The 12,297-nt window shown below is 52.1% G+C and overlaps 2 protein-coding genes across 2 annotated transcripts; both read left to right on the forward strand.

The window, feature by feature from the left end:
* The first annotated feature begins 349 nt into the window (after window positions 1-349).
* Window positions 350-3,884, forward strand: Ccno (cyclin O). The gene is made up of 3 exons (XM_008840390.3): window positions 350-799; window positions 1,337-1,522; window positions 1,900-3,884. The coding sequence occupies exons 1-3, from the start codon at window positions 413-415 to the stop codon at window positions 2,383-2,385; spliced, it is 1,059 nt and encodes a 352-aa protein (XP_008838612.1). The 5' UTR covers window positions 350-412; the 3' UTR covers window positions 2,386-3,884.
* Window positions 3,885-5,980: 2,096 nt separating this feature from the next.
* Mcidas (multiciliate differentiation and DNA synthesis associated cell cycle protein) lies at window positions 5,981-11,569 on the forward strand. The gene is made up of 7 exons (XM_008840391.1): window positions 5,981-6,097; window positions 6,190-6,286; window positions 6,459-6,550; window positions 9,217-9,289; window positions 9,802-10,028; window positions 10,825-10,935; window positions 11,129-11,569. The coding sequence occupies exons 1-7, from the start codon at window positions 5,981-5,983 to the stop codon at window positions 11,567-11,569; spliced, it is 1,158 nt and encodes a 385-aa protein (XP_008838613.1).
* The last annotated feature ends 728 nt before the right edge of the window (window positions 11,570-12,297 follow it).

The following is a 12,297-nucleotide window of genomic DNA, read 5'->3' on the forward strand; positions in this document are numbered from 1 at the left end:
CTGGGCCGCGCTCCTCACCCGCATCCACTTGGCGCGCCTAGCTCGCGCCAGGACTCCGGGTAGTTACCAGGGTAACGGCGGACGCCCGCGGAACCCGTTGCAGAAGGCGGGTGCTAAGCGGGAGTTGCAGGGCCTCTACCCTCTCCACCCCCTGAGCCACGGCGGAGGCCACGCGCTGCCCGCGCGCGAGGGGAGTGGCCCGGTAGCCGGGAAAGCGCGGCCCTCGTGCCGCTCAGGGCTCAGCCAGTGAGAGGCGGCGGGGGGTGGGGGTGGGGTAGAGGGAAGGGGCGGCCGGGTATTTAGAGCCTCGCCAGCCTCCGGCCTGCTGCCCTCTCCGCGGTTCGCACAGCCCTCCGCTGACCCGGGCGCAGCCTGGGCGTTGGGGGTAACAGAGCCGCCAGCCGTTTGTATCATGGTGACCCCCTGTCCGGTCAGCCCCGCCAGCCCGGCTGCGGGGGCAGGGAGACGGGATAACGATCAAAACCTCCGCGCCCCGGTGAAGAAGAGCAGACGGCCGCGCCTCCGGAGGAAGGAGCCGCTGCGGTCGCTGAACGCGCGGCCGCTGCCGGGAGACTCTGGTGTCTGTGACCTTTTCGAGTCCCCCAGCTCCGGCTCGGATGGCGCGGACAGCCCCGCTGCGTCGGCGGCTCGGGGCTGCAGCCCCCTTCACAGCTCTGCCCAGCCGTGGACGCCGCTAGATCTCCAGACCTTCCGCGACTACGGCCAGAGCTGCTACGCCTTCCGCAGGGCGCAGGAGAGCCGTTTCCACCCGCGGGAGTCTCTGGCGCGCCAGCCACAAGTGAGGCACCGCGAGTTCCCCGCTGTCCTCTTCCTCCCGCACGCGCTCTCCTTTCCTGCCTTCCGCCCTTTGCGGCGCCCCTAGTATGTGCATTCCAGTATCTGCCCCCAGTCGGAGCACAAAAGGGACCTTCGAGGACTGAAGTCACCCACCTCACTTCGCAGATAGATTAGTGGGCTGTGGATGGCTTAAGTCTAAGCTAGATTGGGGCATCGTAGAGTGCAGAGGAGTTGGCAGTTTCTAGGTTTGAGCCCGAACTCCTAAGTGTGTGTCTGCAAAAGAACTCTCCCCACCCCTACTTTCCCTTTGACTTGCTGAGAGGATTACACCGAGTTATGCGTTCGATGCGCTGCGCACAGCGCCAAGGCAGGAACCCAGGCGTTCTGGGATCCTGCTCTCAGCCAGGCCAGCGCTCCCACGTGTTTCCCAGTTTCCAGTGCATTTAGCTATTTCCTCCTTTCTGCCTCCCTTCAGGGAAGCTCCTGGGATCATCTTGACCCTTTTCTGCAGCACGCCTCCCCTCCCCTCTTCCTGCAGGTGACCGCAGAATCCCGCTGTAAACTGCTCAGCTGGCTCTTGCCGGTGCACCGCCAATTCGGCCTCTCCTTCGAGTCGCTGTGCCTGACCGTGAACACTCTGGACCGCTTCCTCATCACCACACCGGTTGCTGCAGACTGCTTCCAGCTGCTGGGGGTCACCTGTCTGCTCATTGCTTGCAAACAGGTACGGTTACAGTTAACCTCCAGGAGTGCACAACGCAGAGTTGGTCGCTTGGCAGAAGCTTGTAAATCTCTACAGGCCATAGACTTTGTATTTTTTTCCTGCAGACTAACAACCCTTTTTGCCCCCAAAGAGATAAGCTGTAGCCACACCGCCCCCTCCCCTTGACACACACCCAAAACTTTGTTGCACCTAGGAAAAAGCTTCTAAACATTACCCCCCCCTTCCCTCTTTCATTTGGGCAATAGGACAAAAAGTTGAACCCTGGGCTTTCAGGAAGAGGGTACAAGACGAGTACCAGTTTGCTCCCGGATTTCAGGCTGGGCGGGCTTTGGGGCCCTGGGAGCAGCTAGGCCGGAGCTGAGCGTGCTGTGTTGCAGGTGGACGTGCACCCGCCCCGCGTGAAGCAGCTCCTGGCCCTGTGCGGTGGTGCCTTCTCCCGGCAGCAGCTGTGCAACCTCGAGTGCATCGTGCTGCACAAGCTACACTTCAGCTTGGGCGCACCCACCATCAACTTCTTCCTGGAGCACTTCACTCACGTGCGCGTGGACGCCGGACAGGTTGAAGTTGCTGAAGCCCTGGAGGCACAAACCCTGGCGCGGGGAGTAGCGGAGCTGAGCTTGGCGGACTATGCCTTCACCAACTACACACCCTCTCTGCTGGCCATCTGCTGCCTGGCGCTGGCGGATCGCATGCTGCGACTTCTGCGCCCGGTGGACCTCGGTCTGGGCGAGCACCCGGAGCCGGTGTTGCAAGACTGCCTGGACAAGCTGCAGCTGCTGGTGGCTATAAACAGTGCCTCCCTGACTCACGTGCTGCCCCTCCAGATATGGGAGAAGTGCAGCCTGCCTCAGAACTGGAAATAAAAACTTGCCCTCTATTCCCTGGGGGGCTCGATTGCTTCAGAAGAGACCAGAGAGATCCAAAGAGAGGCTCAGGATTCCTGCTTGTAAATAGTGTACAATAACAGAACCTAGTAGTTTATTTATTTGGGGAGCACACAAGGGCAGGGCGACTGTCTTGGATTGTCAGAGTGCTGTAGTTGCAGTGTCCGCCCCTTCACGGTTGAAGTCAGGGTGGTTGCCAATTTCAGAGACTCCTCTCCCACGATTTCACTGTTTTCACAGAGATGGCTAACTACAACCTGGCACGATTTTGTATGCTATGGTTCCAGTAATCGGACAAGTCAGGGTTGCTTGTCTGGATCTCATCTCTCCCGTCTGGAGGCTGAGAGCTGTGTCCCCCCGCCCCCCGAGGCCCAAGGGGTGTGAGGCTGAGAACTCATTGTAATCTGTAGCCCAGAGGGGCCATGACAGTGCTCGCTGGTTATGTGGAACAGGAAGCTTTGGTGACCAGGTAGGCACACTGGCAGAGGGCAAAGCAAGAAATATTCCAATATAGTCATTCGTTCCTGCAACCTGGGAAAGGGTTGGAAAACAGGCATTGCAGACTGTTAGGAATGCTGCAACCTGGGCCTGTTTCCTTTGCAGTTACAAGGTTCAGTTCACATTGAGCCCAGGGTAACAATGGCCTGATACTAATACTCTCCTGAGTGCTTGCAATGTATCACACACTGTTCAACAGTTATTTCACTCTCCCAACAATGTGGTGAAGCAGTCTTATCCCATTTTCCTGAGAATGACTTTGGGGTACAGAGGACTTGGAGGCAGGTGATCCATGAGTTTACCTTTAGCCACATCATTAAGCTGCTCCCATTTAGGTTTCTGGAAATTCTTCAAGAAACCCTGAGACAGGTGCATTGTTCATTCAGCTGAACTCAGCAGGGCAGTATTCTGTTCAGCCGTCTTTGCTTCCAGCCATGGAACAGGACTCATGTCACAGATGGGGAAACTGGGCTGGGAAATAAGCTTCCTGAGCTGTTATAGGTGCTGAACCTCAGTTCCACCACCTGCAGCAAATTTCTTAATCTCGCTGAGCTTTTCCATTGATCTCAGGGTTGTTGAGAAGTTTGGATTAAGCTTCCGGGAGGGGGAGGAGAGAGTGATTAAGCAAGTAGGCTGTGGAGCCAGTTTGCTAGGTGACCTTAGGCAAGTCTATGCCCATTTTTCTGAATAATAGTAGCAACCATTGTGAGGGCTGGGGTATTCCTATACAAAGATGATCCACATAGCCTGCCCCCCAGCATACATCATGGAACACAGAACCCTCAAGTAATATTGGTACTACTTGCAATTGATGGGAGGAGTTAGGCAGAAAAAGCTTGATGCAAAGAATAGAGAAGGGGAAGATGGTAACAACTGGGGTAAACAGTCATTGTGGCTTTTTCAAACTTTTGTATGGAAAATATCAAAAGCTGGGGAGAAATCCCAGTCTGCCATTTCATTTAAAATAAAGTCAATGTATGACAAAGCCAAATCTAGAGAATCTTTGCATTCTTCCACTGGGTGCTCTCTAGAGGTTGGAGTATCTTATTCTGTGTCCATTGGGCCCCTCTTCTTTGGATGTATTGATATGCTAAGCTGGATAGGAACTATCTCCTTGATCAGGAGTGGAAAGGCTATTCTGTGATGATGAAAGAGGGGTGTGAGGATATTACCTGTCCCAAGTCCTATCTGGGGCCCTCAGCTTGTCTTCAAGGAAACCCAAGGTAACTGGCTGTTGTGCAAAGAAGTGACTTTGTGGGCAGTTATCTACCATTGTCTAACACTAAGTTAAATATCCTAAGACCCCATATCTATCTCTTGGGGCTGAGTCAGGATCAGGCTATAGGAAGTTGGGAATGTAACTGAAAAACTTGCTTTAAAAAAATTGTCCAACAAAGCACCAGTCACTGTACATAAATAAGCAAACTCACCTTCACAGACTCAGCTCTGGTGGGGTCTAGTCTCAATCCTTGAGCACTCTTACACTAAAGCCAGAGCTCCTCCCAGCAACACCACTCCAGCCCAGCAGGCTCAGCAGCACACCAACTCAGTTTCTGCAAACACACGGGGGTCATAAGTCTCTAAGTTTATCCCTCCGACCAACCATTGTCCACCACTGTGAGGACTAGCTTGATTCTTAGTTTAGCTAATGGGTGCAAAGAAAAGAGGTTCTTACACATCTGTTACTAATATAAGGTGTGAACAAGGTCCCCAGCAGGAAGATACACAAATTTTAATTTCAGCTGATTGTTTACATTGAAATTGATCAGGATAGTACTGAGACAGGTTCTCTCACCCAAAGATATTCCATTTTGGAAGATTCCCCTTTCTAGTAGATAATCTCTAATTCAAATTCTGGAAGATGCTTGTTCCAGGGAGGGGGCTCTGACTTAGCCAGAGCTGTGAAACTGCAAGGGAGGCCAACTGTAAAGAGGACAACAAATGCTGGTACAGGCAGCCAAAGCCACCAGGGTAGGGGATTTGGAAAATGGAGGAGGGTTTGCAAATTTCATCTTTTTCTTTCTTTCCTTTAAAAAATATTTTTATTTTGTATATTTTAGTGTTTTGTCTGCATGTAAGTGTAGTCATGTGTGCAACGCCTACGAAGGTCAGAAGAGGGCATTGGAATCCCCTGGAACTGGAGCTACTGGGCAGTTGTTAGCTACCATGTGGGTGCTGGAAATTGAACCTGGGTCCTCTGCAAGAGCAGCCAGTACTCTTAACAGGCTGAGCCATCTCTCCAGCCCCTCTTTCTCTCTTTTTTGAGACAGTCTCTAGCTCAGATTAGTCTATAGCCTAATCTAGTCTGGAACGCAGCAATTCTCCTGCTTCAGCACTGTCACTTTTCTTGATCCTTTAAAAAAAAAAAAAAGGTTGTGCTCAGGCTCCACTGCCTGCCCAGGAAGGTGCTTGTCTGTGGTGCAGCGGGCTCAGAATTCTTCGCTGTAGGCCAAGAGCGAGAGACCAAGCTAAGTCCATAAATGAAGATCCAAAATTCTGTTCACATCTGGGGAGAGTTTCCATAATCTGGAGGCTGTTCTGGGGAGGCCCAAACACAGAATTCTATGTCCTTACTTGTACCTGCCCGGCAAACTGTGGAGTCTGGCTTCCGTGACTGTCACTCCAAATTTATAATGTGTCTTGTGGCTGGGATGAAAAGAAAATGAAGAAATAATCACTAACTTTTCCATCCTTGCTGTCCATAAATTGGAAGATTAGTGACTGGAGGTGCTAGCCCACCCCCCACCCTTCCCTGGCTTCGTAGCCAGGATGCTGCGGCGCCAATGCTCGCCGAAAGGGCGCTCGGCGGGCCCGGGTCCAGCGCTCTCAGCTCCCGGGGGAAGCCGGGTTGCCAGGTTGGGTTAACGCCTCCGCCCGCTCACAGATTGTCCTGGGTTAAAGGCGCCACCTCTAGCGCTCAGCGGCGCGAGCCGCCCCTCCCGCCCGGCGGTCCTCCTCTTCCAGGCCCTCCCTCCGCTCTTTCCACGAGCCTTCTCCCATCTCAGGCACCAACAGGTGTAGGAGCGCAGGGTCTGAGCCTCCATCCCAGCCTGGGCCCGGCGTCCCTGCAGTCGGGATGCAGGCGTGCCAGAGCAGCGTGGCGGGACGCCGGGCCTTCGAGAGCATCTGCCCCAACAGGATGCTGGAACAGCCTCGCGGTCCGCTCTGCAAGCCAGGGAAGCGGGAGAGGAAGGTGGGGCCGCTGGCCCGGGTCCTGGCTCCCGCAGTCTGCTAGCTCCGCGCCCAGACCGCTGACCCGCATTCCCTGTTTCTCTGCCCGGTTAGTTCGTGCCCCCGTGGAAGTCCATTTCTGGATGCTGCGGCGGCAGCCTGGTGTCGGTGTACGAGGATCCCCCGGATGCGGAGCCCAAAGCGCTGCCAGGTGAGCTCTGAGGCACTTGCAAGGCCCCGGATTCCCCAAGCCGGGTGGGTGCAGCGCTCGGCCCGCAGCCCCCTTTCTCCTGGCTGAGATATCCTGGTTGAGGGTCCCGGCCGCGACCTGGAAGAGAGGCTCAGGCTTCTCGACGTGCATGTCTACCCATCTCCCCGCGCAGCCCTCACCACCATAGACCTGCAGGACCTGGCAGACTGCACCTCGCTACTCGGCCCCGAAGCGCCTCCTAGTGGTGGCCCCTCAGCTTCGCAGGTACCTTCCCTTGAGTGGATGCTACAGCCCTCTGATGACACAAAATCCCACCAGAAAGCGGTGGGTTTATTTCTTCAAAAGTTCCTCTCCTGACCAACTAGGAGCACAGACACGTCAGCCTGTAGCGTGCGGGAAGCCGAAGAGTTGCTTTCGCCAACAGTGGGACTTGCCCACAGAGCCTCCTTGCCATCCCTGTCAACTGTGACAGGGCAGTTCAGAGCTGGTGCGCTGAGGAGTTTTGTGAATGAGTGGGAGCTCACGGGATAACTGTCCTATTGTCACCCATTTCCCACCACTCACTAACCTGGGTATTAAAGAAGTATGGAAGTCTATGGGCAAAAGGACAAAGGAAGAAAGCTGACTGAAACCATTGCTCTCTGCAAAGATGGGCATTCAGCAGTTAGGCACCTTGAAAGTCCTCTTCTGCTCCTCTGAAAACTCTAGTTCCTTGCTGTCCTGGAGCAAAAGAGACTTTTACCCTCTAAACCTGTTTTTTCCTTAAGTTTTATTTATTATTTTTATTTTTTATGTTATGAGTGTATTGCCTGTGTGTAAATAAGTGTACCCTTGTGCTGCAATGCCTGTGGAAATTAGAACCCAGGTCCTCTGCAAAACCAGCCAGCAGCCATGCTCTCAACCTGCTGAGCCATCTCTCCAACCACTAAACCTGTTTTTTTTTTTGTTGTTGTTGTTGTTGTTGTTGTTGTTGGAGACAGGGTCTCCCTGTAGCCCCAGCTGGGCTGGAACTTGCTATGTAGACCAGGCTGGCCTCAAACTCACGGAGATCTGCTTGCCTCTGCCCAGCTCTGAACCTGTCTTCTTAATTCCATCAGACTTCCACCTCTTGCCATCATTAAAGAGAGCTACTTCCAGTTTCCCAGTAGTAGGCTCTGGGACTACAAAGTCCATGAACAGAATTCTCTAGACTTTGTGGTTAGAACTGAGTGGTAGTTGAGTAAAGCTTCTAAGGACTCCTTTAGGGACCTTTACAACTTTGGGAAATAGCTCAGGTGACAGTACAGGTGGCATCAGCAGCAGATTCTTTTTAAAGATTTTTAATTTATTTTTAAATTGTGTGTGTGTGTGTGTGTGTGTGTGTGTGTGTGTGTGTCAGTGCCCCTGGGTGCCAGAGGCTTTGGATCTCTTGGAACTGGAGTTACAGGCAGTTGTGAGTCACCCCATCTGGGTGTTGGGAATCGAACTTAGTTCCTCTGCAAGAGCAGCAAGCACTTTTAACCACTGAGCAATCTCTCCAGCCCCTGGAAGCAGATTCTTATGACAAGAGGTAAGAGTTAGCACTGCTCAAATAAGGAAAGACACATTTGGGTGTCTTTCACCTGACCCAGAGGTCTCAATTGTTGAGACCATTTGTCTTCTTTTCTCCTTCAGACTCTGAAAATGGGGCCAGAAAAGAAGGTTAGGGTCAGAATAAATATCTATTCCCCAAAATATAATTAGTAAAGAAGGGCTTTAGTGAGAAGAGGATGACTACTGCAAAGGTATGAATCAAGAATGGAATCAGTAGACATTTCTGATGAACCTATGGGATGACTCCCCTGGGGACTCATTTCCCCTTTCCAATGCTGACTTCCATGGAAGTCAGGCATTCCTCAAAAAAAACAATGAGGCATTCAGGAGAGAAGACTGAAGTAGGCACTAGGGTGCTTAGGACAGGAAGGAGGTGACTTGGGTAACTCACCTCTGTGCTTCAGATTGTCCCTCAGTAGAAGAGGAAGCATTCCCTGGGCTCTGCCTACTTTTCACATTGGAGAGGATTAACTTAGAGACTATGTAAGAAATGAAAATGTTGCCAACTTGAAATGTCCATGCCTTAAGGGAATGGGAAGATTCCTGGACCTGCATCTTTTTACCATCTCTTTCTCATTCATACACCCAACCACCCTGACCAAGCAAGTGTTGCAGTTCAAGAAGTTGGAGGTGCTTCTGATGGTAGGGGAAAAGGCAACTCTAACTTTTTGAGAAACTTAAAAAGAAAAGCAATAGACTCCATACCTGCTATGGTTCCTTGAACAGATCCTCTTCCTAGCATCCCTAGACCTTTTGATCATAGTCCACACTTCCCTTTCCTTTATAGGGGAATTGGTTAGCTGTGATTGAGCCTGGGCTTTGGAGGCCTCTGTGCCCTTCAGGTCTGAGGAGGAAAGCCCTGATATTCATGCTCTCTGCCCTTAGATCAGTGATTCTTTAACTGGGGGTGAGGGATGGGGGATGGTAGTGTAAATTGGAGTTGCTGGTGCACAAGGAGTCAGCCTAGTTGTCTGATGACCCACCTTGAGGAGGCTCAGGTGGACTGTCGAAAACCAGTCAAGGGGCTGGCCCACAGCCAGAGGAGGGACTGCTACTGGTGGTTTCCTCCATCTACAGAATATACTGGCTACAGCCTGTCTGCTCTGCTTGCTGACTCAGTCAGTACAGGGCAAACCTATGTTTTCTACACAGTATGAAGTTTGAATTTCTAGGTATAGGACTTGGGACTTGACTGTGAACTGATGTATTCAGACTAGTCTCAGAACCTGTAAAGATGTATGTATGTCTGGTTAGACTTGTTCCCTGCAGCCCTGCAAAGATGCATGTATGTCTGGATAGAATTGTTTGCTGCAGCCCAGACTTAATGTTGACTGGCTTATACCCTTGGTTTGTTTTAGAACCATTCCTTGCAAACCCAAGAGGACTTTGATCTGCAGAATTTCAGAGACACAGTGGATGATCTTATTGCAGGCAAGTGCTGTCTCCTTGAAGTTAAATAACAGAGGGGGAGTTCTCCACCAAAATATAAATACTTCAGCTTGTATTGTCAACCCAGCCACCTGTCAAAGACTGGCCAGCATCTCTCACCAAAGAGTCAGACTCTTCCTTATTGAGGGCATCCTTTCTCAGCAATAGGCAATTGGATGCTGAATCTATAAGGGCTTCTATGAATTTCTTGGTGTGGGTTCTGGGAGCAGGGAGTGATGTGGTAGGACAAAGATTGAATGGCAAAATTGTGTAGAGGAGCAAAGCCTTGTGTGACTTCCAGGCCCAAGCAAGTTTGTTTGATTTCCTTCAGGTTAGCTCAACAGGAGTGTATACAGAGCACTTGATGTGTATAAACAGGATACCAGGAAAGGAAACAATAGTGAGCTTTGCTTTATAAAGAAAACTCACAAACCCCATATCTGGGTGGCATTTTACTCCTGTGGCTAGTTGGGCATGATTTTGAGGCAGTAAGTCCAGCTCTTGCTTTCTCCCAGACTCGTCCTCTTTGATGTCACCTCCATTGACCGACGGTGACTTTCCTTTTTCCCCTTGTGATTCACCTTTTGGGACCGGTCTCCCCCCATCGCTGGACCCACCGACCTTGCAGTCCCTGTCACCACCGCCATGTGCTCCAGACCTGCCGCAGCCAGAGCAGTACTGGAAGGAGGTGGCGGACCAGAACCAGAGAGCTCTGGGGAATGCTCTCATAGAGAATAACCAAGTAGGGACACCTGGAGCCAGGAATCCTGGGGTGGGGGCAGGGCCTGGTGTAGAGCAAAGGTTGGGGTTGTAAGGGCCAGGATGCTCTGCTGTGGACATGTAGTGGATCTCAAGGCTGGTCCAACCAGAAAAACAAAAGTGTGATCCCAGACCACCAGATACTTCTGCTCTTTTTGAGACAAGGTCTTATGCAGCCCAGGCTGACTTTGAATTGGATACCACAAAGAGAATGACCTTGAACTCTGGGAACCTCCTGGGCTTGCACATATAGAAACACTCCACTAACTGAGCTACATTCCCAGCACTCTTTCTCCGTTTTGAACTCACTATATAGCACAGGCATGCCTTGAACCCCCTATCTTCCTGCTTCAGTTTCCTCTAGCTGGGGTTACAACTGTACACCACTCCGTGCAAGTCCCACCTGATTTTAACAGGACTAGCGATATTTCTGGAAGGCTTTCCATGTGCCTGGCACTGTGTTTACCAATTTACTACCTCTCCTCCAGAGGAAGACATTCTTACTAGCCCCATTTTATAGATAAGTAAATTGAGGCATAGGAATGTTGAACTTTGAAGGCAGAGCCTAGATCTATCTGCCTGTTGTTCAATCTGTACTCCTCACCAGTGGCAGCACACAGGTTTAATTGAGATACATTGTCATCTAAGTGCTTCAGGGAGGGAAAAGAGACCAGATAAATTGGTTACTGTTAGGACTGTTAAAGGGCCTCTGTCCGGATGAGAAGCCAATTTCTGAAGCGTAGATTCAGTAAGGGTCTGAATTTCTGCGTCTCCTGCAGCTGCACGTGACGCTGACTCAGAAGCAGGAGGAGATCGCCTCGCTCAAGGAGCGAAATGTGCAGCTGAAGGAGCTTGCCAGCCGCACCCGGCACCTGGCGTCGGTGCTGGACGTAAGTGGACAGGCGTGCGGGACCCGGCGGGACGTCGGGACTGTTGCGGCGCACCTCCCACTCAGCTGCGGGTGTTGGGACGTGGCGGGATCCAGGGAAGTAGAGGACCCCCGAGGCCCCGGGGCCAAGTGCGCCTGGGTCTCTTTCTGCATCCCGCTGGCTCCAGGGCGGCGCTCTTCCCCATCTTCTACAGAAGCTGATGATCACGCAGTCCAGAGATTGCGGGGCTGTGGCCGAGCCCTTCCGGCTCAAGGCCTCCGCCAAAAGGAGCCTGGAGGAGTTGCTGTGCGCTGCGGGGCAGGACTGCGCAGAAGTGGACGCCATCCTCAGGGAGATTTCTCAGCGCTGCGACGAAGCCCTACAGAACCGCGATCCCAAACGACCCCGGCTGCAGTCGCAGCCCGTGAGCGATGGCAGTAGGCCTGGGAACTTGCACGGCGCGTTCCACGGGCTGCGCACTGACTGCAGCCGGAGCGCAGTGAACCTGAGCCACAGTGAGCTGGAGGAGGGCGGCTCTTTCAGCACGCCCATCCGCAGCCACAGCACCATCCGCACCCTCGCCTTCCCCCAGGGCAATGCCTTCACCATTCAGACAGCCAGTGGGGGTTACAAATTCCGCTGGGTCCCCAGCTGAGTGGGGGCGTGGTCCCCTAAAACACTGCCCTGGATCCCAGCCTAAACGTCTGAGAGGGAATAGCTAGAACTCTTTCCCACATCTGGCTTTTCAGAGCTTTCTGCCGGCGGAGAATGACATTCTGAAACTAAATTTTTCAGGAACAAAAATACCTTGATATTGATGCACGGTAAAGTTCTGCTTTGAAACATTGTATCACACAGTGAAATTGTGGGTGCACTTGCGTATGTATGGTTGTACTCACTTTGATGGGGGGCGTGGTTTAAGACAGGTGTCAAGTAGCGGATACTGGCCTTGAATTACAAGTTCTCCTGCCTCCACCTCCTGCGTGCTGGGATTACAGGTGTACGCCCCACACCCAGTTTATGTGGTGCTGGTGATTGAGCCCAGGACTCCCTGCGTGCAAGGCATGCACCCTACCAGCTGAGCTACATCTCCAGCCCCTCTAAGCACTTTGAAAAGCAGGAAGGAGTAGAAACCAATTCTGTGCTTGTGTGTGTATTGGGAGGGTGTAGGGAATTGAGGCCAGACCTTTTGTTGCTCAGGCTGACCTCAAAATTGCAGCTGAGGCTAAACTTGAATTCCTGACCCTCTTGCCCCTGCCTCCCAAGTGTTGGGATTACAGGTGTTCACTACTACACCGTGCTGTTTTTATCTGCTTTTTAAAGTCATATACTACTCAAGGTTTGTAAGGGGCAGAAGGTGCAAAGGAGTTGTGATTTTTTTTT

Source organism: Nannospalax galili, unplaced genomic scaffold, assembly GCF_000622305.1.
Source record: "Nannospalax galili isolate Female #2095 unplaced genomic scaffold, S.galili_v1.0 scaffold339, whole genome shotgun sequence".
Taxonomy (NCBI): Eukaryota; Metazoa; Chordata; class Mammalia; order Rodentia; family Spalacidae; genus Nannospalax; species Nannospalax galili.

Excerpts from the sequence above, each read along its gene's own strand:
- Ccno (XM_008840390.3), top strand. The coding sequence starts at position 413 with ATGGTGACCCCCTGTCCGGTCAGCCCCGCCAGCCCGGCTGCGGGGGCA. Across the intron at positions 800-1,336 it reads CTCTGGCGCGCCAGCCACAA|GTGACCGCAGAATCCCGCTG; the intron begins GTGAGGCACCGC and ends CTCTTCCTGCAG. Across the intron at positions 1,523-1,899 it reads TGCTCATTGCTTGCAAACAG|GTGGACGTGCACCCGCCCCG; the intron begins GTACGGTTACAG and ends GCTGTGTTGCAG.
- Mcidas (XM_008840391.1), top strand. The coding sequence starts at position 5,981 with ATGCAGGCGTGCCAGAGCAGCGTGGCGGGACGCCGGGCCTTCGAGAGC. Across the intron at positions 10,029-10,824 it reads CTCTCATAGAGAATAACCAA|CTGCACGTGACGCTGACTCA; the intron begins GTAGGGACACCT and ends CGTCTCCTGCAG. Across the intron at positions 10,936-11,128 it reads ACCTGGCGTCGGTGCTGGAC|AAGCTGATGATCACGCAGTC; the intron begins GTAAGTGGACAG and ends CATCTTCTACAG.